This window comes from Muntiacus reevesi, chromosome 2, assembly GCF_963930625.1.
Source record: "Muntiacus reevesi chromosome 2, mMunRee1.1, whole genome shotgun sequence".
Classification (NCBI taxonomy): Eukaryota; Metazoa; Chordata; class Mammalia; order Artiodactyla; family Cervidae; genus Muntiacus; species Muntiacus reevesi.
The window spans coordinates 268963522-268988031 of record NC_089250.1 but is presented as its reverse complement, the minus strand read 5'-3'; the positions used below and the strand labels follow the sequence as shown (position 1 = coordinate 268988031).

General features: G+C 52.4%; 2 protein-coding genes across 2 annotated transcripts; both read left to right on the top strand.

Moving 5' to 3' along the window:
• The first annotated feature begins 4229 nt into the window (after window positions 1–4229).
• On the top strand, window positions 4230–10623 carry KLK6 (kallikrein related peptidase 6). Its single transcript, XM_065926627.1, has 5 exons — window positions 4230–4275; window positions 4909–5065; window positions 7540–7787; window positions 9222–9358; window positions 10471–10623. The coding sequence occupies exons 1-5, from the start codon at window positions 4230–4232 to the stop codon at window positions 10621–10623; spliced, it is 741 nt and encodes a 246-aa protein (XP_065782699.1).
• Window positions 10624–14508: 3885 nt separating this feature from the next.
• KLK5 (kallikrein related peptidase 5) lies at window positions 14509–23909 on the top strand. The gene is made up of 5 exons (XM_065926607.1): window positions 14509–14581; window positions 17114–17375; window positions 18292–18548; window positions 18684–18817; window positions 23754–23909. Exons 1-5 carry the CDS (start codon window positions 14509–14511, stop codon window positions 23907–23909), a joined length of 882 nt encoding a protein of 293 aa, XP_065782679.1.
• The last annotated feature ends 601 nt before the right edge of the window (window positions 23910–24510 follow it).

Here is a 24510-nt window from a genome sequence, read left to right as displayed (position 1 = left end):
AAAACTCTTATCCATCCCACATAGTAGTAAGGTGGATCCAGAGGTGGTGCCCAAGAGATGGGCCGTGTCCACGGCCGTATTGGAAGTTGAGTTCCAGTTCAGGCTCCATCGTTACCTGGGTGTTTGAGGTTGAGCAACTAAATTCCCTTCTCTGAGCCTCAGTTTTCTTCTGTAAAACAGGAGTGGGCGTAATGAAGTCATTTAGTCACTTGGTAAGCATTTCCTAAGGCTTCTTCTGGGCCAAGTACCTGTGCTGGGACTTGGGACACAAGGATGAGTCAGCCCTAGGGTCTGCCCTCAAGGAGCGCACGGTCCAGGTGTGGGAGATGGACCCAGATGGTGCTATGAAGGAGCCACCTGCTCTAGGAACTTCGATGAGAGTGACCAACCCACCTGCAAGAGGCTGGAAGTTGGGTGATGTTCAGGGACGCTTTCCTGAAGGAGGCAATGATGATGCAATGACAAGTTGTTGCCAGGAGGAGGTGGGAAGAGCGTTGTGGGAGAGGGGAATAGCATAAGCGAAGGCTTAGAGGTTAGAAGACATGGAATGAATGGTTCAGGAAAACTTCTAGTCTCCAAGGCTGGAGCCCTAGAAAACAAGAGGGGCAGAGCTGTACTGGGCAATGAGGCAGCCACTCACCTTGGTGGCTCCTGACTCGTGAAATGTGGCAAGTTTCAATTGAGGGGTGCTGTAAGTATAGAAGGGACTTCCCTCGTGGTTCAAGTGGTAAAGAATCCACCTGCCAATACAGGACACCTGGGTTTGATCCCTGAATCAGGAAGATCCCCTGGAGGAGGGCATGGAAACCCACTCCAGGGTTCTTGCCTGGAGAATCCCATGGACAGAGGAGCCTGGTGGGCTATAGTCCATGGGGGTCACAAAGAGTTGGACATGACTGAAGCGACTCAACATGCACATATGTGTAAAAGACATGTGGGATTCAAACACTTACTACGTAAAAAATGAGAAAGTGAACCACCTCCTTAAAATTGTATTTTGATGTCACAGTGCATTGAGCTAAATGAGATATTAAAATAAATATTTTACTTTAAAAAATTGTGTGGCTGCTAGAAAATTTAAAAGTGCATGTGTCCCTGGCATTATATTTCTATTGACTGGAGCTGCCCTGAATGCTGAAGGGCTGGGACTTTGTCCCAGTGACGCTGAGGGACCCATGCCAGGGGTGTGAGCAGGACAGAGGCAGGGTCAGCTCTGGACACAGGGAGATGCCTCTGAGGTCAAGTGAAGGATACAGAGAAAGGGAAGAATTTGCGATAATGGTCCAGATAGGAGAGGAGCAGGGTTGACCTGGGACCAGGGACATGGGGATGGAGAGAGGGGATCACAGAGAGAGAGGAGGTGGGGGCACAGTGCTTGGGGATTAGTGGCTGTGAGCAGTCCAGCCTGATATCTGGGAGGATGGGGGGTCCTGAGAAGAAGATGCTGAGTTCAGTGGGGAGGTGAGTGAGAAGGGCTGGAGGAGGCTGGGGGTGGGCGTGGGAGGAGCCTCCCCGGGGAGCATGCCTGAGGGCTCAGTTGCTTTCCGCCCCATCCAACTCTTCCCGACCCTATGGACTGTAGCTCTCCAGGCTCCTCTGTCCATGGGGATTCTCCAGGCAAGAGTTCAGTTCAGTTCAGTCGCTCAGTCGTGTCCGAATCTTTACGACCCCATGAATCGCAGCACGCCAGGCCTCCCTGTCCATCACCAACTCCCAGGGTTTACTCAAACTCATGTCCATTGAGTCAGTGATGCCATGCAATCATCTCATCCTCTGTTGTCTCCTCCTCTTTCTGCCCCCAATCCCTCCCAGCATCAGGGTCTTTTCCAATGAGTCAACTCTTTGCATCAGGTGGCCAAAGTATTAGAGTTTCAGCTTCAGCATGAGTCCTTCCAATGAACACCTAGGACTGACAGAGCATATCAAAGGTCAAATCGGTTTTCATCCCAGGGGTGACAGGGGCAGAACAAAGGTGGTGACAATTCAATTTAATGCAAGAATTAAGTGTTAACCTGTACTGCCAGGCCCACGCCAGTTGCTGAGGTAGACATTATTCATATCAGTTGGACTTATTACCCAATGACTTTCCCAAAAGCTTCCATTTTCCATCCCACCCGTTCCATCTGATCACCACACCCATTTCCTGCCACGCGGCCACACACACCCTCAGGCTCCAGCTCATCACCAGTCAGTTGCTTCCCCACCTGGGCCAGACCCTTGAAATACCCCCATTCTCTTCCTGATCGCAAGTTCAAGTTCAAAGACACCTCTTCAAATCTTCCCTGGACGCCTCCATGGCTTCCTGAATCCCCATTACTCATCACATTCCCACGTGGCTACCCAGTGTTCCTGCATCCCTGCCTATTTCCAGGTCTCATGCTGATTTCCATATCGATGTGAAATCTTCAAGTCCTGACATCCCCCTGGGTCCCACTAGCTCCCCTGGGGCTCCCACCTCCAGGTCGCCCCTTCTCCAGGAGTTAACACCCCTCTGTGGATACACATGCTTCTCCTGGCAACACAGGGGGAAGCTAGGAGGGGTAAGAAGAGAGATTTAGAGTGTCAGTGGAGACAAGGAAAATCAAGGGGGAAAGACGGCGATCAGAGAAAAAGATAAAGAGGCAAAGGATGCTGAGACAGAAGCAGACAGAGAAAAAGAGATGGAGGCCCCGCCACCACCGCCAGGGAGAGAGATGGACAGAGACACGGAAGAGGGGGACCAGTAGGGTCAAGGGCCCCGGTATCCGGCCAGAGATGGATGGACAATCACAGCACAGTCGGAGAGGGACAAAGGGAAGTTATTGATGAAGCCGCCCGTCCGCTTGCCCGGAAGAGAGCTTGAGAAATGGAGGTGCCAGGAGCATGGCACGGGGTGCTGGGGGCGGACAAAGCCCGATTGTTCCAAGGCCCTTTCCCCACAGCGCCTGGCTCTGCACCCCAGCCTGGGGCCGGGGTGGGGACCGGCTTGGTGACACACACTCTCTTGCTGGTCGGCTTGCTCTGTCTTGCGGGGACACGGAGGCTCTTGAACACCCACAGAGGCGACTTCAGGGCAGGTACGTGAATCACCCCAACCCCGCTGAACCCTTGCTGCCTGGTGGCCCGTGCCCCGGGGCACTGATGGCCCGCAGGCCCCAGAGCACTCACAGGAGTGGTGGGAGTCCTGGAGGCCTGGGGTACTGGGTGCTTGCCTGGGACGCAGGCCTTCTGGGGTGCTCCCACCCTGTCGTGCTCGAGGACCTAGAAGTCTAGGAACTGAGAACAAGCTCCTGCCCTTCCTGCCTTTAGGTTCAGGTGTGCAGACTTCCAGCCCCTTTCTCCTTAGAGGTCCAGAATTCTCAGCCCCCCAGCCCCTCCTTCCTCGACCCAGGAGTCGGGGAGTCGCCCCCCTTGTGCACTCAGGAACCTGCACCCCCTTCCCCTGAAGCCAGGATCAGGGGTCAGCAGAAGCAGAGTTGTGGGGGTGGGAGGAATGCGCGTGGGAGGCCCGGGGAAGGAGGAAAGGGCGGGGCGGCCTCCTGCTCCAGGGGCCCGGGGAGGCAGGGGTTAAAAGGAAGCATGGGAGCATCTGAGGACAGGACGGGCCTCTTGCAGGCAGGCCAGGGCACTGGGGTGTCTGTCAGCCAGGCCCTGGGTGCCCACGTTCTCTGCTTTCAGCCCCCTACCTCTGCCTGCCTCTGCTTTCAGCGTGCCTTCTCTCTGCCCAGCTCCCTGCACCTCTGACTCTCTCTGTCTCCTCGTCCATCCATCCACCGGGGACACCTACTATCCCTGCCCCCAACCCAAGAACCGGCTCATCCCACCCCCCCACCCCCCGCAGCTGGCCCCCGCAGAAGCCCCAGGTGTGGAGGTGAGTTTCAGGTAAGCTCAGAGCCAAGGGGAGGGGGAGAAAACCCAGGGCAAGGGAAGAACGTCAGGGGCCCTCCGTCCTGTTACTGAGCAGGCAAACTAGAGCCAAGAGGAGAAAAAAGAACGAGTGTAGAAGCATCAGGAGAAGGTCAGGGTGAACAGCAGGTTCTAGGGCCTCGCTGGCACCCCCGCCTTCGTGGGACCCTCAGATGGAAGGCGTGGGTTGGGAAGGTAAGAAACCGGGAGGCTAAATGGGAAGGATGGAAGCCAAGGGTCAGGAGGGCATAGCTAACCCGGGAGGATGGGGAGGATGGGGAGGGAGGAGCCTGGGCGAACTCTGAGGCTGGGACTAATGCAGCATTTGGCTTCCCTTCTCAGGAATGGCCGTGAAGATGCTGGTCATAGCACTGGTTCTGGGCGCTGCAGGTGGGCAAAAGGGCGGTGACGTGAGTGAGTCAGTTTGGGCAGGGGGTGGGGGGTGGTTGATGGGGAAGAGAATGCAATTGGGGATGGGGACACATATGGGTATGCCGGGGAGGAGGTTCAGAATGAGGAAGACATCGGGGAGTTTAAGGGATGAGGGATGCAGGTGGGGGAGGGGTGGGAGGTGGGCTTCAAGATGTGGAAGAGGTTGAGGTTGGTTTGGGACATGGGGAAATTGGTCGGAGGTGGGTTTAAAGATGGGCTTCCCAGGAGGCCGCTAGTGGCAGAGAACTCACCTGCCAGTGCAGGAGACATAAGAGACACAGGTTCAATCCCTGGATCAGGAAGACCCCCCCATAGAAGAGGGCAGGGCAACCCACTCCAGTATTCTCACCTGGAGAATCCCAAGGACAGAGGAGCCTGGTGCACTGTAGTCCATGGGGTTGCAAAGAGTCAGACACGACTGAAGCGACTTAGCAGGCACACACAGGTTTAAAGACAGGAAAGTTTAGGGATGGGTTTGGCTCTGGCGGTGGGGATGGAGATGAAGCTGATGATCAAGGCAGCAATGGGGTTCAGCTTGGGGGGTGTAGCTGACACCTCCAGACCTCCCCACTCACTCAGAGCCTCCCTCAGCCCAAGCGGAGGAGCAGAACAAGGTGCTCCACGGTGGACCCTGTGAGCAGACGTCTCACCCCTATCAAGCTGCCCTCTACACGTCGGGCCACTTGCTCTGCGGAGGCGTCCTCATTCACCCGCTGTGGGTCCTCACCGCTGCCCACTGCAAAAAACCGTGAGTATCCTTGCTGCCGTTAGACCCTGCGGAGTTCTTGCAGAACTGCACGACTCCCACGTCATGACGCCGTCTGATAACCAGGCTCAAATGGCCGGTATTTAATTGAGTACAGTATCCATGCCAGACAGTGTTTGGGGCCCTGGGGGGGTACAGCAGTGAGGAAAACAAGCAAAACTGCTGCTTTAATAAACCGGCCTTCTAAATGGGGAAGGAGGACCTTACAGGGCCCTGTAGGGAGGGGTGGATTTAGCTCCAAGTGCAGGGGGAAGCCGCGTAGGGTTTTCATCAGGGAAGCAGCAAGTTGCGGTTCACATTTTTAAGAGCACCCTGGAAAGAGCTGCCGCCGGGGGTGGCACTAGTGGTAAAGAGCCTGCCATGTCGCCTGCCACAGGAGACATAAGAGACACGGGTTTAATCCCTGGGTCGGAAAGATCCCCTGGAGGCGGAAATGTCAACTCATTCCAGTGTTCATTCCTGGAGAATCCCATGGACAGAGGAGCCTGGCGGGCTACAGTCCGTGGAGTCGCAAGAGTCAGACACGACTTAGCAACTAAACAACCACAGGTCCAGGGCCAATCCTCAGAGCGCTAATAACCAGTAGTTAGAGGAACAGCAGCCTCCATGTTTTTCAATGCTAACTATGGGCCACGTGTCTAGTTAGGCACATGGAATCCCGGAGAGAGAGAGAGAGAGAGAGCAAGAGAGAGCCTTGCAGGGTCAAGGACTCAAGGACCTCCAGGGTGGTCTCCCCCAAACACAGGGAAACCTGGCGTCACTCTCACCATCCTCATTCATTCATTCAGTGCGCACTGACCAAGGGAACTCACAAATGCTAGATTTGAGCTGGGCTGTGCGGACTCAGCGAAGACGGAGACAGCAGCCCAGAGTCTCTGCCCTTTGGGACACAGGAGTAGAAAAGCACCAGAAGACAGTTGTTGAATCCTTGGGGGGGGGGGGGGGGGGGGAGAAACATATAATCACAAATTACTCTTAAGTCCAATGAAAGGAAAAAACAGGGGTGGCTCCATGAGAGAAAAGAACAGAAGCACCTGCTTTAGACTGAAGAGGGTATCAGGAAGGACTTTTTGATGAGATGAAATTTAAGCCGAGACATGGAAAATGAACGAGAAAGGGGAAGCAAATGAAGAAGCAGGCTGAGCATCCAGGGCAGAGGAAATACATGGCCCAAAAAGCTGAGGTGGGAACAGTCTGAGGAGTTCTAAGGAAAATTACTGGCTCACTGAGGGTCAGAGAATAGTGGGATTAGGCACTTGAGCTTTATTCCGAGGGTAATAGGGAGCTACAGAAAGTTTCTGAGCAAGGGAGCAACACTTTCATCCATTTCACAGATATTTATTCAATGTCTGTCACAGGCCAGACACTGGTCTAAGTGCTAAAGAGGGTGTATCTGACTAAAACAAAAATCTCATCTTTTTTAAAATAATATTTGTTTCTTTATTTTTGGCCGTACTGAGTCCTCATTGTTGCTCAAGTGAGAGCTACTTTCTAGCTGCAGTGGGAAGGCTTCTCATTGCGATAACTTCTCTTGTTGCAGAGCACAGTCTGTAGCGCGTGAGGGCTTCAGATGTTAGTCGTGGCTGCGAGCTCAGTAGCTGTGCTGCATGGGCTTGGTTGCTCCACAGCATATAGAATCTTCCCAGACCAGGGATCGAACCCATGTCCCCTGCATTGGCAGATGAATTCTTAACCACTGGACCACCAGGGAAGTCTGAATATTTGCACTGTGATTGAGTCTCCAGGGAAGGTGACATTTGAAGGAGGTGAGGGAGTGAGGCATGCAGGTATCTGGGAGAAAGAGTTGCTGGCAGGTGGAACAACCAGTGCAAAGGTCCAGGGGTGAGAGGATGACTATTGTGTTCATGGAAAGGCCAGGAAGCCTGTGTGGCTGGAGCAGAAAGAGAAGCAAAGTGGGACACAGTGGATGGATAATGGGGACAGATTGTACAAAACTTTATGGACCACAGTGGGATTTTTGGCCTTTACTCTGAGCAAAATGGGAGTCATGGGAGGGTGCTGACAAAGGGAGTATAAGGCTGGTTTATATTGTTAAAACAGTCCTGGCTGCTTTGTGGAAGACAGACTTGACAGGACCAAAGGGAGAAACCAGGAGTCCAGTGAGGCTGCTGTCCAGGTAAGAGATTACAGTGGCTCAGACCAAGATGGTAGCAGGGGGGAGGAGAGAAGTGGTCAGATTCTGGATATGCTTCGGAGAGACAAAAGGATTTCTGGACAGCTTAGATACAAAGCAACGCATAAAAGGTTGAGAATAGCCTCCAGGATTATTCTGAAAGGACAGAGTTGTCATTTGCTGAGCTGGGAAGATGGTGAGGCCAGCAGCAGGCCAGATGGTTCGTAGCACCAGGCTACCCCATCTCCCACCGTAGGCCCCTCTGGAGCCTCAGCTGCAGTCCAAAGGGCTCCAGGTGAGACCTCGCCCTTTCCTTTCCCAGGAATCTGCAGGTCTACCTGGGGAAGCACAACCTTCAGCAAAGGGAGTTTTTCCAGGAGGAGAGCTCTGTCGTCCGGACCGTGGTCCACCCAGGCTACAATGCTGCCACCCACGACCAGGACATCATGCTGCTGCGTCTGTCACGGCCAGCCAGGTTCTCCGAACACATCCAGCCTCTCGCCCTGGAAAGAGACTGCTCAGCCAACCACACCAGCTGTCACATCCTAGGCTGGGGCAAGATGGCAGACGGTCAGTAGGGGGAGAACGATGCGGGTGATCCGTCATCGCAGGGTGATGTGTCATGGCGGGGGGAGGTGGTTCATGGTGAGAGTCAGTGGGAGAGTGAATCAGTGGGTGAAAGTTCAATGGGGAGGGAGGGCAAATACGAGAGCTGGGCTAATGAGTGAACAGCCGGCAAAGAGAGCAGAATAACAGCTGGTTGAAATGGAGTCGGGAGACATGACATGAAGGGTCAATGAGGAGGGAGGGTCACTGCAGAGATATCAATCAGGGAGGGGGCCAATTGTCAAAAAGGACGGATCAGGATACACAGATGATCAAGAAAGGATCAACGGAGGAGGGACTAATGGGAGAAGAGAAATCAATAAAGCAGGGGAGCCAGCTGAAGGATGTGGATCAAGAAAGCGAACAGTGTAGAGAAAGCTGATGGTGGAGGAACCAATTGAGAAGAGTCAAAGGTCAAGAGGGGTCACTAGATAAAGGACTAGAGGCAGAAATAAACCCAATAGATCAGCAGGGACCATGGAGGGTGGGCCTGTTAGTGAAGAGGAAGGGGAATCAACAGGGGAGCATGAGGCTGTTTAGGAAAGAACCAATGAGGGGGCACAGCTTTGGATGAAGGGCCAGTAGGAAGGGAGAACCAATGAGGAAAGAAGGGACCAGTTAGAAAATCACAACAGTCAAGTGGTGGCCAATCAGGATGAGCCAATGGGAAAGCAAGGTCCAGTGAAGGAGGAAGAGATGTAACAGAGGAGCGACTAATAGAGGAAGGGGATACTGAAGAAGGCGGGGCCAATGGAAAAGTGACAAGTGGAGGCGGGACCTAAGAGAAAGGAGAAACCAATAGGAAATGAAGGCTGAACTGTGGCGTTGGAGAAGACTCTTGAGAGTCCCTTGGACTGCAAGGAGATCCAACCAGGCCATCCTAAGGGAGATCAGCCCTGAATATTCATTGGAAGGACTGATGCTGAAGCTGAAGCTCCAATACTTTCGCCATCTGATGTGAAGAACTGAGTCACTGAAAAAGACCCTGATGCTGTGAGAGATTGAAGGCAGGAGAAGAAAGGGATGACAGAGGATGAGATGGTTGGATGGCATCGCTGACTTGATGGACATGGGTTTGAGCAAGCTCCAGAGTTGGTGATGGACAGGGAGGCCTACTGTGCTGCAGTCCATGGGGTTGCTAAGAGTCAGACATGACTGAGCGACTAACCTGACTGAGAGAAGGGGTAATTGAGGAAGACAGGCCAATGAGAGGGAAGAGTGATGGAAAGAAGGACCAATCAGGAGTCAGGCAGTGGAAGTGGGTTTTGAGAATGACTGACAAACAGGAATAAGGGAACCAGTGGGGAAAAGGGATCAATAGGGGAGGCAGGATTTATAGATGGAGGATCAATGAGAAGGGCAGACTGTGAAATGATCATGGCCCATCTCTCTTTGCAGGTGAATACCCTAACACCATCCAGTGTGCATACATCCACCTGGTGTCCCGCGAGGAGTGTGACCATGCCTACCCTGGCCAGATCACCCAAAACATGGTGTGTGCTGGGGATGAGAAGCACGGGAAGGATTCCTGCCAGGTGAGGACGCTGGGACCCATTGGCTACATGGCCAAGGACATAGACGGGCAGGAAGAGACAGACGCATAGACCGAACGGAAGGGATAGACGCACATAGAGCCAGGTTGGGTGAGAATCAGAGACAAGAAAAGAGACAGAGAGATTCAATTTCATACACAGAAGCAAACAGGGACAGGCAGAGATAAAAAGCCAATTAGCAGAGACAGGAAGTGCAGAGACAAGGATGGAGATGAAGAGATCAAGAAGCAGAGAGACACAGTCAGGAGGCAGATGGTGCCAGGAGACTGTCCCTCCTCCAACAGAGCCCCCACCAGTCCTGCTTGGAAATAGCCAAGCTGTGCAGAAGGGGGACCCTAGCCAGGGAGCAAAGGGGCCCCGTCCTCTCTCCCAAATACCTTTAACTTGGATTCCTGCCACGTCATCCATTGGATCTCTCCTTCCGATGCCCAAACTGACCCCTCTGCATCGGAGGATCTGCAGAGACCAGCCAAGAGGGAGAAAGAGGCAAAGCTAGAGAAAGGTGATGCCCAGTGAGTTGGATGCAGAGAAAGGGCAGGAAGAGAAGCCGCATTTCTGAGGCTGTCCATCCTCCCTTTAGAGATTTCTGTGTTTCTGAGTCTCCCTGTCTCTAGTCCCCCGACTGTGACTTTGTGTCTGTCTGTCTCTCTTTCTCTGTATGTGAGTTGTTCTCTCCATCTCTGAGTATCGTCCCCCCATCTCTACATGTCTCTCTGTGTCTCCTTCTGTCTGTTTTTCTTTCTTTTTTTTCAGAGTAGGTTTTTGAAATTATTTATTTGTTTATGGTTGAACTGGGTCTTCGTTGGGTCTTTCTCTAGTTGCAGTGAGTGGGGGCTGTGCTCTCCTTGTGGGCAGGCTTTTTCTTGCAGTGGCTTCTCTCGTTGTGGAGCAGGGACTCCGGGTGCGCGGGCTCACTCGTTGTGGCAGAGCCTCAGTGGCTCCATGGCACGTGGACCCTTCCCAAAACAGGGCTCACACCCACGTCCCCTGCACTGGCAGGCGGATTCCCGGTTCACTGTACCCCCAGGGAAGTCGCCGTCTCTTTTTCTTTCTCCTTCAGGTCTGTCTGACTCTCTCCCCCTCTTCACCCACAGGGCGACTCCGGGGGTCCGCTGGTGTGTGGCGACCGCCTCCGAGGCCTCGTGTCATGGGGTAACGTCCCCTGCGGCTCCAAGGAGAAGCCAGGCGTCTACACTGACGTCTGCAGATACGGTCACTGGATCCAAAGAGTCATTCAGACCAACTGATCCTGACCTGTGACCTCCACCTCTTGACCTCTTCCCCCCCTGCTGCCCAGACCCGATCCTAATGCTTAATAATGCACCACAGTGCAAACCCTTCCTGATTCTACCCCAGCCCCACCCTCTCATCACTAGGTGTGACGGTGGACACGGTCTAAGGTCTTACCCCGGCTGCTAACAGAATACAAACAATTCCCTTCCAGTGGTCTCTCCCTCCCTTGGTGACCTCATGGGCTTAATTTCTTCCTACAGAGAAGTGGTCTCGTGTCTGGCCAAAGTCGAGTTGGGGGTCCCAGCTCCCCCACTTGCTCGCCATGTACCTACAGGAACTGCCTTCCTTCACTGTGTAGGTTTTCTCTTCTGTAAAAATAAGCATAAGAATCGTACATGTCTCATCAGGCAGTGGCTGTGGTGGGGGAGATTGAAGGTTGTAAATGTGTGAAACACAAGCAACAGTGCCTGGCACACCCACGTGAACAATAAAAGAGTGGATTTTATTATTCATGGTGCTTTCTGCATCATCTGCCTCTCTGAAGCCCGGATAGCCTTAGTCCCCTTTCACAACCCAACTTGACCTTCCTCCCCAGCCCAGGGAGACCTCCCTGATTCCCCCACCTTATGCCAGCACTGCCCGAGGGTGGCCTTCTTCATTAAACTCCCCTTGTAGCAGCAAAAGCAGGGAGATGAGAGGGCTGGGAGGCCACTGAGAGTGGGTAAGAGTGGTGGGAGAGGAGAGGAGAGGAGACCTCAGGGACCAGATCCCAAAGGACCTCAGACCCCAGGTTGGGAGTCTGGGGCTTCTCCTGAGGGCTGTGGGGAGCCATGGAAGGGGTGTGAGCACGAGCAGCTCTGGGACCAGGTACAGGATGGACTGGAAGGGAAAGACCAGTGAGGGTGCAGGGAGAGATGATGTGGGGCTAAACAGGGGCCGGGGCGGGAGGGCTGGAGAAGGGAGGCTGGATTTGAGTACGCCGTATGGAGATGCTTGGGTCGGGGGCATTCTCAGGATGCTAATGATCTGTAGAAAAATTGGGGGAGGGGGGTGAGAACATCCGATGTGTCCTTGACATGGTAAATTATCCAGGATGGTGGGGGCTGGAGTTTGAGGCTGGAGAAGTGGGTGATGGGGCTGGGAATGTAGGTCAGTGGAGGATGGCACTGGGTCCTGAGTGCCAGGCTGAAACTTGACCTTGATCCTGAGGGCCTTGAGAAAAAGGACAGGATCAGAGGCAGATATGTGAAAGATCGCACTGTAGTCCAGTTGAGGGGAGAGAAGGGGGTTGGGCAGGGAGGTGGAGAGACCAGAGATGCTCCCCCCAAATGAGCGGAGCAGACAGGCAGAACTGGGTGAAGACCCAGGCTTGCATGTACCTTCTGGGGTTCTTCCACCACACACACTGTGCACAATCCCACGCTGATGTACACGCCTGTCCTCAGGAAGACCTTCCTGGCTCAGTCCCACTGCGTGAGCTCTGAGAAAGACAAAAGGCCATCTAAGCCAGCCATCCTCCCAGGAAGCTGAATGGAACAGTAAGTGACACCCCAGAGAAAGGGAAACGAGGGTCCAACATGGGAGCTGAAGTTTGGAGCAGAAGTCAGGATTAGAGAGAGGGTCAGAGACCACGGTCCATTTGCTTCGCCAACATGAATGGCAACCTTAGTTTTACCCTGCAGAGTAGAAGGATGTCAGAAATTATCACAGAGTGACCATTCCAGACTGTCTCTCAATCCTAAAGATCTTTAGAGCTGAGAAAAGGTATACTTAGATGTCTCCAGAACCAAAGGAAGGTGAAATTTTACTAAGACGAAATTTGAAATTACCACAACATGGTAAATCAACTCTACTTCAATAATAAAATAAATTAAAATGTGAAAAAGAACTCCCCCAAACCAAACCAAACAAACAAAAACCTTCCTGGAATTTGGAATTAAAAAGGTGAGTTAGCTAAACTTAAAAGAAAGAAGTAGGATGCAGGATTTGTCACTTTAATGCCTGAAATATTCATTGCAATAGGCAAAATAAGCCTCAGACTCTTATGTTTTGACTTTTTTTCCCCCTATACACTGAAACCAGCCTCAGGGTTCTAAATCCTCCCAGTCAACGGGTTCTGAATTATAGAGGTGAACAAGACAGCTCAGGTTTTGCCCTTGAGGAACATGAGCTCTGCAAAGCAGCATTTCCAGACCTGCTTTTGTTCGCAGACAGACCTGAGTTGGCACACAGTAGGTGCTCAGTAAATAGGTGTTGGATGAGTCCTTGGCTCTCACATCCTAGCAGAGACAGAGACTTGGAGAGACAGTTAAAGACGGATGCAGAGAGCTCAGGGCAGACCAAAAGAAGAGCCTGGATGATAAGGGGTCAGGAGAGGCAGGCCCGGATGGCCTGGAACCAGGGAGGGAGGAGGCACCCTTTGGGTTCCCCACCCAGCGCCCCATTTCCCAAGGGGCCAGGAGCCACCCACCCCTTCTCCCAGCCTCTTGGCTTCCTGCCCCATCGGCAGGTAGCCCTGCCCAACTCTCGCCCACACCTGGCTGTGCCCGGCAGTGTGTGAAAGGCACCTGCGGGGGCCCCTAGACTGGATCCCTGCCCCTTTCTGCCCCCAAGGCACCAGGCCTGGATGCAGGTCAGGAGGAGATGTTGAGGGGGTCCCTCGGCAAAGTGGTCAGAGTCTTCCTGGCCCCAAAAAGACAGTGAGGGAGACAGAGGGACTGAGATATGCAGAGATACAGGCACTCTGTGACAGAGAGAGAGGGGGAAGGAAGAAGAAGGGGAAGAAGAAGGCGAGGAAGACAGAAATAGAGATAGGAGACAGGGAAGGGTAGACTCAGAAAAGAGACGGGTAACAGAAAAGATAGAGACCCAGGGTGTGGAGAAAGAGAGGTCAATTAAGAAGCACAGAAACACATAAGAGGGCATGAACAAACTTTGGAGGTGATGGATACATTTGTTATCCTGGTTGGGGTGATGGTTGTATGAATGTGGATCAGAACGCATCACGTTGTACATATTGAACACGAGCATTTTATTGTGGCTCAGTCATACCTCAATAAAGCTGTACAAAATAAAGAAGAAAGAGACACTGGCTGGGCGCCTTAATACTGAAAGAGACTCAAAGATTCCAAGGCAAGCGGAACACAGAGAGAAGCCTAGAGCAGAGGGAGGAGGGCAGAGGAAAGAGGACAGGGCAGGCGGAACGAGTGAAGGCGCAGGGAAGACGGAAAACCGAGCCCAGCGCGCCTCCGAGCAGGGGAGGCGCTGGGTTTGAGGCTCGGGGGAGGCCCCGGGGCCAGAACTCTGGAGACCCTTCCCCGTCCCGGGGCCAGGGAGGTAGGGAGTGGCTTTCGGGACTGGGTGGGGGGGTGTTCTGGGGGCGGAGGTGGGGGGAAGGCCGGAGGAGTGGTTGCTAAAGCCCGGTAGGGCGCCTCACTACCCGGGAATGCGCCCCGGGGATCAGTGGGTGGTTATAACCCAGGCCGGTGCCAGGAGCCGAGGAGGAGGAGGAGGTGGCGGCTGCAGGACCACGGCGGCGGCGGCGGCCTGAGAGTCTGCGGCTGAGCGGGGAGCCGGGTCCCCACCCCCCACCTGGGGGACGCGGCAGGTGAGCCCTGGGGAGGGGCGAAGGGACGCAGAGACGGCTCCGTGTGGGCTCTGGTCTGGAAAGGATGCTTGCGGCTCCTCTCTCCATCCTCGCTCGGAGACCAGAGACGGGAGGATGCTCCGAAGTACTAGAATTTCCCCCGAGCCTCAACTCAGCGCTCTGGGTGGACCACGTGCTCACGGCCCCTCTCTGCTCTGAGCAACCGGGGATGGAAGGAGATGGGGGTGGGATAAGTGGTCCCAGAATCACCTGCCCACCCTCTTCTCCCCCACCTCCATCAGGCGCAAAGACCATGGCCGCGGGAGGAGCCCACTGGTCCTGGATGGTCCGTACCCTAATCGCGGCCCTGATTCTGGGGGCGACAGGTAACCAGGACCCTAGTGTGTGCACATAGCCAGCCGTGCGGGCGCGGGGGGGCGCTGTCAGGGACTCTGTGACGCAGGGGGACCCCGTGTGACTAGTTATGGCCCCAAGGTTGGGTGAATGCAAATCTGCATTTGTGATTGTGTGTGGCAGTGGGTCCGCTATGTGTGTGAGCATGTGTGTGTGAGTGTGAGTGTGGGGTGCCTTTTCCCATATCAAGTGACTGTCTGTGACAGGTGGGACTACCCTTTGAGACTGTACATGTGATCGTGTGACTGAGTGTGTGTGCATCTAAGATGGTGTGTGTGTCTCAGTGACTGTGTGGGTGGCTGTGTGTGCGCTGTGAGTGCTATTGTGTGTGTGGCTGTGTGTGGCTGTTCGGCTGGGTGTATGGATGCCAGCTGATTTCTGTGCCTGCATCACAGGATTGAGTCTGACAAAAGTGCTTGGCGCCGTGGAAATGTGTGGCTAGGTGCCTTCAGGTAGCCATTTGTGACTATGTGATTGTGGCTGGGTGCGACGTTATGGGTGGTTATGGGTGGCTCTCTTTGTGACAGCTACAGATATTGCTCACTAGTTTGACAGCAAGGAGATCAAACCAGTCGATCTTAAGGGAAATCAACCCAGAAACACTCATTGGAAGGACTGATGCTGAAGCTGAAGCTCCAGTATTTTGGTCACCTGATGCGAAGAGCCAATTCATTGGAAAAGACACTGATGTTGGGAAAGACTGAGGGCAGGAGGAGAAGGGAATGACAGGGGATGAGATGGCTGGATGGCATCACTGATGCAATGGACATGAACTTGGGCAAACTTCAGGAGAGGGTGAGAGACAGGGAGGCCTGGCGTGCTGCAGCCCGTAGGGTCACACAGAGTCAGACACAATTGAGCGATTGAACAACAACTCTGTGTGGTTGGTTGAGGCTCTGTGTATGGGTGATTGTGTGTGGCCATGTGTTTGGAGGATCTAGCTCCCTGACCATGGATTGAACCTGGGCCCCCTGAATCGGGAGCTCGGAGTCTTAGCGACTGGGCCGCCAGGGAAGTCCCATGACTGCGTGTTTGTAGGGGTTGTACGTGTGACCACGCAGTGGTGTGTGTAAAGTTCCCATCCCTCCTGTGACAGCGGAGTGTGTGGAAGAGGCTGTCACCACGAGACAGTGAATGAGGCTGGGTGACTTGCCCTGTGTCATGCTTGGTCCACAGAGTCTATCTAACCTTGTCACTATGCTATCATGCTGTGTGCAGAAGTGAGGGGCAGTCTCTACACGTCTGTGCCCACATCACTAAGATACTGTGTGGGGGGTAGTGAGACCATGTCAGTTCATTTCAGTCACTCAGTTGTGTTCGACTCTTTGCAACCCCATGGACTGCAGCACACCTGACTTCCCTGTCCATCACCAATTCCTGGAACTTACTCAAACTCATGTCCATCAAGTCGGTGATACCATCCAACCATTTCATCCTCTGCCGTCCCCTTCTCCTCCCACCTTCAATGTTTCCCAGCATCAGGGTCTTTTCCAATAAGTCAGTTCTTCACAACAGGTGGCCAACATATAGGAGCTTCAGCTTTAGCATCAGTCCTTCTGATGAATATTTAGGGCTGATTTCCTTTAGGATGGACTGGTTGGATCTCCTTGTATTCCAAGGGACTCTCAAGAGTCTTCTCCAACACCACAGTTCAAAAACATCGATTCTTCGGCACTCAGCTTTCTTTATAGTTCAACTCTCACATTCATACATGACCACTGGAAAAGTGTCAGCCTCCCCCAAATAAGTGTAACTGGGGAGCGTGTGTGCCACGAGGCAGAGCTGTGTGTGGGGATGATACATGTCACTGGGTGTGTGCATGTCTGTGACAGTCGTGTTCTTGGAGAGTGCGTGTAAATGAAGATGGTGCTTGTCTGGGTCTTTAGTAAGAACACAAACAAGACGGGTTAACAGGCGACGGGAGAACCGGTGATGGAGGCAGGTATCTGGGTCCCTTTGTGCAGGTTTGTGTGATGAAGAGGGGCTCACATTTGTGTTTTTGAATTCACAAAACAACTCTGATTTCCACCGCCCCATCCCAATGAACCCCTCCCCCCTTCCCCCAGTCTGAGCACTTTTCCTAGTTTTGCCTCTTTTCCTCAACCATACCCCAAGTCCAGACTTTATCTACAGTCAGGGATCCTTGGGCTGTGCCTCTCCACCAAGAAAGGCCCCAGCTTCTTTGGGTTTATCTCTTTGGGCCAGGTTCCACCTCCGGTCCTGGCCACAGTTCCTAGAACCCAGCCCTGGCCTCTTCTTCCAAAGTCAAGGCTCTTTATAGAATCGACTCCTCCGCGTGACTCTGGCCTTGGCCTTGCCCAGATCGATTTCAAGCCCCACCCACATCTCAGACTCTGCCCACACAAGCCCAGACCCGGCTCTCTCGAAGGCTTGACTTCCCCTCTTTTGGAAACTAGGCCCCACCCCTTAGGGCCCTAGCTCCGCCCCTCATCTGCTGACTGGCCCCGCCCCCGAGCTCCGTCCCGCCCACTTTTTGCCCCCAGACCCGGCTCTTGCAAACGATGTGGCTTCCTGCGACGACCCGTCTGCCATCGGGCCCTCTGAGAGCACCCGGGACCTCAGGCCTGGGGCGACGGAGGACACCCGGGCGGGTGAGAGCAGCAGCCGCATCGTGAATGGGACCAACTGCGAGAAGAACAGCCAGCCGTGGCAGGCTGCGCTGTTGCTGAGATTCAACAAGCTCTACTGCGGGGCTGTGCTGGTGGACCCTCAGTGGCTGCTCACGGCTGCCCACTGCCGCAAGCAGTGAGTAGGGGCTCCAAGAGGAGGGCTGGGGGGCTGGGGGAGGGGCATGGGGCGGTCTAGTGAGGGTGGGATGAGGACGGGGGAGCAGGAGGTGGTAGAGTTGGGGATGGGATTTAGAATGGAGCTGGGAGGAGAGTGGGGCGGGGATGACGTCAGATTGAGAGGGGGTTGTGGTAGGGGATTCGAGTTAGGGATGAGCTGGATTTGAGGCTAGAAATGCAACCCCTGGATGATTAGGAATGCAAGGCAGAAGACACAGGAGATGCGGGTTCTATCCCTGGGTCGGGAAAATCCCCTGGTGGAAAAAATGGCAACCCACTCCTGTATTCTTGCCTGGAGAATCCATGGACAGAGGAGCCTGGTGGGCTACAGTCCATGGGGTTGGAAATAGTTGAACAAAACTGAAGCGACTTCGCATGCATGGTTAGATGTGAGATTGTATTTGGGGTTGAGAATGATTTGTTCATGGTTTTTGTGGGAGGCTTCCATTGTGGCTCAACTGGTAAAGAATCCGCCTGCAATGTGGGAGACCTGGATTTGATTCCTGGGTTGGGAAGACTCCCTGGAGAAGTGAAAGGCCACCCATTCCGGTATTCTGTCCTGGAGAATCTCATGGACAGGGAAGCCTGGTGGGCTACAGTCCATGGGGTTGCAAAGAGTCAGACACGGCCGAGCAACTTTCACTTTGCTTTGTTCGGGGAAAGGATTAGAGTTGGCGCTAGAGATGGGCTGGAGATGCATTTGCCGTTGTGACTGGGGCAGGGTTAGGCAAAGGGTTGGAGGCAAAGATGGTGTCGGGGATGGGTTTGAGGATGGGGGTAGAAATGGGGTTGGGGGTAGGTTTGGCATGGGAGTTGGCATTGCACATGGGGGTCAGGCTCAGAGTCGGTGGGGTGATCAGCACTGTCTTCCTCAGATTTTTCAGAGTTCGTCTTGGCCACCACTCACTGTCACCCGTGTATGAGTCTGGGCAGCAGCTGTTCCAGGGCATCAAATCCATTGCCCACCCTGGCTACTCCCACCCCGGCCACTCCAACGACCTCATGCTCATCAAACTGAACAAAAGGATCCGAGAGACTCCGTACGTCAGGCCCATCAACATCACCTCCTGTTGTCCTTCTGCTGGGACCAGCTGCCTGGTGTCTGGTTGGGGAACAACCAGCAGTCCCCAGGGTGAGTGTCTGGGTCTCTCTCTTGATGCCCACCTATGTCTGCCTTCTCCCCTTCTCTGTCTCTGAGCACTCTGCCCCTCCCCCGTCTTCCTCCATCGCTCACCGCCTGCGCGGCCCTGCGGTCTCTCTGTTCCAGTTACCTTCCCCAAAGCCCTCCAGTGCCTGAACATCACGGTGCTGAGTGACGACCAGTGCAAGAAAGCCTATCCAAATCAAATAGATAACACCATGTTCTGCGCTGGGGACCAGGCGGGCAGAGACTCTTGCCAGGTAAGGCTGGAGACTTCTCCATTCATTCAGCTGATACACGCTGAAACCAGCTATGTCCCTGGAGCCTTGCTGCGTCCCGGGGAACCCGTGATGATCAAATCAGTGAGACCCTCTGTTCCCACAGAGCTCACATTTTGGAGCAATGCTTTCCAGTAAAAATATCATGCAAGCCTTACGTGTAATTTTAAACATTCTGGTAATTACATGTAACTTCCTGGGCTTCCCTGGTGGCTCAGACAGTGAAGAATTTGCGTCCAGTGCAAGAGACCCAGGTTTAATCCCTGGGTCGGGAAGATTCCCTGGAGGAGGGCATGGCAACTTGCTGTAGTATTCTTGCCTGGAGACTCCCAAGGACAGAAGAGCCTGACAGGATACAGTCCATGGGGTCACAGAGAGTCAGACACAACTGACCAACTAACACTTTCACACACAGTTACATGTAAAAAAAAAAAAAGTAAAAACAAAGAGGTGAAATTAACTATTTTAATAATATAGATGGCCCAGTGGTTGAGACTCTACCTTGTGTCACAGGGAACATGGGTTTGATCCCTAGTTCGGGAAATAAACTCCCACATGCCGTGGGACAACTAAACCCATGTGCTGCAATGAAGACCCAGCAAATAATAATAACGATAATGACAATAATAATAATAATGGTAACTCCGTGGTAAAGAATGTGCCTGTCAATGAGGAGACAAAAGTTTGATCCCTGGGTGGAGAAGATCCCCTGGAGAAGGAAGTGGCCACCCACTCCAATATTCCTGCCTGGAGAATCCCATGGACAGAGGAGCCTGGTGGGCTACAGTTCACGGGGTCCCAAAGAGTCAGACATGACTGAGCCACTGAACACACACGTGCAATAATAATATACCCTATTTAATCCCATGTATCCTAAGTACCACCATTTCAAAATGTAATTAATATGTAAGAATTAGGAATGAGATGTTTTACATATTTTGATTCTCATAGTAAGTCTTTGAAAGCTAGTGTGGATGTTTTTCGATGGTTTTTCTTTTTCCTATTTTTTTGTTTGTTTGTTTGCGCCAGTGTGTCCTTGTCCACTGACAGCATATCTCAGTCGGGGCTAGCTGTGTTTCAAGCGCTCAAGAACACCATGTAGCTAGTAGCCACTGCATTAGACAGCATTGGCCTCAAGGCAGAGATCAAGCCTGTGTGCTATGGACAGGCAGGGTGTGCCCTGAAAAAAGGTACCACATCTTGAGGGGCCACCTTTCGTACCACATACGTCACATGTATTCAGCTGCCCAGTCGTGTCTGACTCTTTGCGACCCCATAGACTGTAGCCTGCAAGGCTCCTCTGTCCATGGGATTTCCCAGGCAAGAATCCTAGAGTGGGTTGCCATTCCCTCTTCCAGGGGATCTTCCCCACCCAGGGATCGAACCCGGGTCACCTGCATGGCAGGCAGATTCTTTACCGTCTGAGCACCAGGGAAGCCCTGATAAACATCACAGATTTGTCTTATTTATTTTGGCACTTTTCAGGCAAGTGCAGTCTTAAGAGTCTTATTCCCTCAAAATCTGTAGTGGGAAAGTTTTTTGACAAATTCTTATGAAACATCTCAAAAAAGGAAAACGGAAACTAGGGGTATTTTTTAAAAGGCAGTATTTAATAGACAGGATTGATCACAAAGTTGTTGGTGTAGTAAAAAGTTTTTTTAAAAAAATCCAACGGTCAAGAAACTGCATATAGAGGGTAATTTCAGAAAGTGGTAAGGACCATGCAGAAAATAAAATGTCGTTTTATGATAGCAAGTGATGGGGGTGCAACGTATGGAAGGGTGGTTGGAAGGATCTTGAAGAGGTGACATCTGAGCAGAGACTGAATGACACACAGGAGCCAGCCTTGCAGAAGTTTAGAGCAAGAAAAGCATGTGCAAAGGCCCTGCGGCAGGAAGGAGTTCTGCTGATTCAAAGGAAAAAAAAAAAAAAGAGCCAGCATGTTTAGGGGACAGAGGCTGAGAGTGGAAGGATGAGTGGAACCCAGTGTTCAGCAAATATTTCTTGATCCCAGGACACAGCTTCTTTATGTTCTCATGGGAGCTCTATTTGTTGAGGATGACAAAAATTAAACTGTTACAGCTCAGGACCCTTCCCTATATTTAGGTCCCCAAAGGCTCTGGATGTGTGCTAAGTTGCTTCAGTCTAGTCTGACTCTTTGTGACCCCATGGACTGTAGTCCGCCAGGCTTCTCTGTCCACGGGACTCTCCAGGCCAAGAATAATGGAGTGGATTGCCATTTCCTTCTCCAGGTTATCTTGCCAATCCAGGGATCAAACCTGGATCTCTTTTGTCTCCTGCATTTGTCAGGTGGGTTCTTTATCACTAGCGCCACCTGGGAAACCCCCTCTCCCTCCAAAGGGTCTGCTACTGCTACTGCTAAGTCACTTCAGTCGTGTCTGACTCTGTGCGACCCCATCCCTGGGATTCTCCAGACAAGAACACTGGAGTGGGTTGCCATTTCCTTCTCGAATGCATAAAAGTGAAAAGTGAAAGTGAAGTCACTCAATCCTGTCTGACTCTTCACGCCCCCATGGACTGCAGCCTACCAGGCTCCTCAGTCCATGGGATTTTCCAGGCAACAGTACTGGAGTGGGGTGCCATTGCCTTCTCCATCCAAAGGGTCTAGAGGAATGTAAATTAACAAGCTCTCTGCTGGCAGGATGTATGCTCAGTAATATTTGTTAAGCTGTGGGCTCAGACAGCACTCCAGACCCATTCTGATGCCTGGGAAAAGCTCCCGTACCCCCAAAATCTTACAAATGTAACAATTGCAAAAACTTCCCAGGTCCACCAGCTTAATCTCTGTTCCCAGTTAACACTGGAAGCACACATATCTGGATGGAGGGGTTTTTATGAGAAGAAAGCACATCTGATTCAGATACCAAAATCTTAAAAAAAAAAAAAAAAAAAAGCTTTTAATTTTGTATTGGAGTGGAACTGATTAACAACGTTGTAACAGTTCTAGGTGAACAGAGAAGGAACCCAGTCATACATACATACATACGTATCCATTCTCCCCCCAAACTCCCCTCCCATCCAGGCTACCACAGGACCTTGAATCCCACCTTCTCTACAGTAGGTCCTTCCTGGTTATCCATTCGAAATACAGCAGCATGTACATGTCCATCCCAAACTCCCTAACCATCCGTTCCCCTTGGCAAGCGTAACTTGTTCTCTAAGCCTGTGAGTCTCTTTCTGTTTTGTAAATAAGATCATGTGTATCATTTCTTTTTAGATTCCCATAAAAGAGATGTTTCTCCTTCTCTCTCTGTCTTACTTCACTCAGTGTCCAGATGTCAACATAGTAAAATATGTAGCTTTTCTGTAGCCAAGGGTAGTACTTTGATTTTTTTTTTTCCCCTAAACCTCAAGTGGCTTCTTCATACCTGAATGCAATCTGGGCGTGGCCACTAAAAGCAAGAAGTAATAACAATCATACTAATACTATAATAATAACAAGAGCTAATTAATTGCCAGACACTCTTTTTAAGTGGTTCAGAAGCATCAGCTCAATTAATCCATTTAACCATTATTATTAACTCTGTTTTACAGACAAGGAGCCAAGGCTCCGAGCAGTTAACTCACTGCTGAGTGAAAGGAACTCTGCAGGGATTTAAACAAGAGCGAACAAAAAAGAAGGAGAGAAATTAAACCATAAGAAAGTTGAAATTTAGTGATTGGGGCAGCAGAGGTTTTTTTGCCTGGAAAACAGCATCTGCATTGTAACACGAGAAGAAGCCAGGTCGGAGGGATTTTGCATAAACATAAACAAGAAGGGACAGGAAAAATGCCCAAGTATTATTACAAGAAGGGTCATTACAGGGAGCTAAGGGAATTAAGCAGAGGCAACCCAAATTAGTCCAAGAGAGCGATCCTCAATTCTGAACCCCCGGGGGACATGTGACGATGCCTGAAGATGTTTTTGGTGGTCTCAATGTGTCAGGGGAGGGAGGGAGCTCCTAGTGTGTAGTGGCTGGAGGGCTGCTGCTAAAGGCCTTATAATGCACCGGACAGCTGCCCACAGCAGAGAACTGTCCGGTCCCAGTGGGTTTCCCAGGGGGCTCAGTGGTAAAGAATCCACCTGCCAGTGCAAAAGCCATTGGGGACACAGCTTCCATCCCTGAGTCAGGAAGGTCCCTTGGAGGAGGAAATAATAACCCACTCCAGTATTCTTGCCGGGAGACTCTCATGGACAGAGGAGCCTGGCGGGCTACAGTCCATGGGGTCGCAAAGAGTCAGACACAACTACATGACTGAGTGAGCATGCAGAATGTTAGCAGTGCCAAGCTGAAAAAGCGTCACCCAGGGATTGATGACTGCTCCTCTGCAAAAGTGATGTATAGGTGCAAGGCGGATTGGTGTCAAGGATGGGTGAAGAGTGAGGAAGGGAAAGGAAGGCGTGTCCAGCAGGAGAAACTCAGTATTCCAAGGTTGGAGGGAAGAGGGAGAAAGAAATAGAAGGAAGAACAGAGACAGGCATGAGGGAGACAGACAGAAAGGAGGGTGGGGTTTGGGTAGAAAGGGACAGTTTCAGTGCGTGTCAGCAGCTCAGTCGTGTCCGACTCTGCGACCCCGTGGACTGTAGCCCACCAGGCTCCTCTGTCCATGGGACTCTCCAGGCAAGTATACTGGAGTGGGTGGCCATTCTCTCCTCCAGGGGATCTTCCTGATCCAGGTAATCAAACCCAGGTCTCCTGCATTGCAGGCAGATTCTATACCATCTGAGCCACCTGGGAAGCCCAGAGAGAGATAAAGGGGGTTCCTAAAGGGTGGACTTGGGGTGAAAGGGTAATATGCTCCCCGTGTGTCTCTTTTTACCTGTGTCTCGCTCTCTGGTGTCTTCCTCATCTGTGTGACTCCCTCCCTTCATCTTCGCGCATCACTGCCTCTCTCTACCTCCCTGTCTCCTCCACAGGGTGATTCCGGGGGCCCCGTGGTCTGCAATGGTTCCCTGCAGGGCCTCGTGTCCTGGGGAGACTTCCCCTGCGCCCAGCCCAACAGACCTGGCGTCTACACCAACCTCTGTCAGTTCACCAAGTGGATCCAGGACACTATCAAGTCCAATTCGTGATTCATTCCTGGACCCAGCATTCTGGACTCCCCTCATCCCCCTGATCCCCCGACAAGTCCCCACCCCTGCAGGGACCCTGACACTCCTTCCAGACCCCAGTTCCTTCCCTAAAATGTTGAGGTTGCTCATCTCTCCAGCGCCCCCCTCCACCCGTCTCCTGGAGTCAAGATCCCCCCTCCCTGGACCGTGGAGAGACCAGTCCTTCTGGTCGGATCCTGAAGACAGTTCCCGTAACACCCAGGGCGAAGGCTGCACCTCAGTCTCCCCAGTGCTTCCTTCCCCAGGTCCGGAGTCCACCTCTGCAGCTGTGACCCAGATTTGATCCCAGAAATAAAGCATCTGAGAAGGGGGCTTCTTCTGTGTACAGTCTCTTCCTCGAATGGCCCGGTGGCCAGGAACAAGTCACTGGCCCCTCTGCACTGCTGTTTGCTCTGTTGGGTCATCATTGCAATTGCAGGAAACAGATTCCTTCTATCAGCTTTTCACTTTATTCACAAATGCTGATCAACTGACGATTTCCTGCCAGGAATGGGTCCGCATGCTGGGGATACTACAGAGGGCAGAACAGAAAAGATAGGCAAACACATGTTATACTGTAATA

Bases quoted from the DNA above. Each gene is read 5' to 3' on its own strand.
- KLK6 (XM_065926627.1), top strand. From the start codon at position 4,230: ATGGCCGTGAAGATGCTGGTCATAGCACTGGTTCTGGGCGCTGCAG. The intron at 4,276-4,908 runs GTGGGCAAAAGG...AGCCTCCCTCAG, and splicing joins ACTGGTTCTGGGCGCTGCAG to CCCAAGCGGAGGAGCAGAAC. The intron at 7,788-9,221 runs GTCAGTAGGGGG...CTCTCTTTGCAG, and splicing joins CTGGGGCAAGATGGCAGACG to GTGAATACCCTAACACCATC.
- KLK5 (XM_065926607.1), top strand. From the start codon at position 14,509: ATGGCCGCGGGAGGAGCCCACTGGTCCTGGATGGTCCGTACCCTAATC. The intron at 17,376-18,291 runs GTGAGTAGGGGC...TGTCTTCCTCAG, and splicing joins GCTGCCCACTGCCGCAAGCA to ATTTTTCAGAGTTCGTCTTG. The intron at 18,549-18,683 runs GTGAGTGTCTGG...TCTCTGTTCCAG, and splicing joins AACAACCAGCAGTCCCCAGG to TTACCTTCCCCAAAGCCCTC.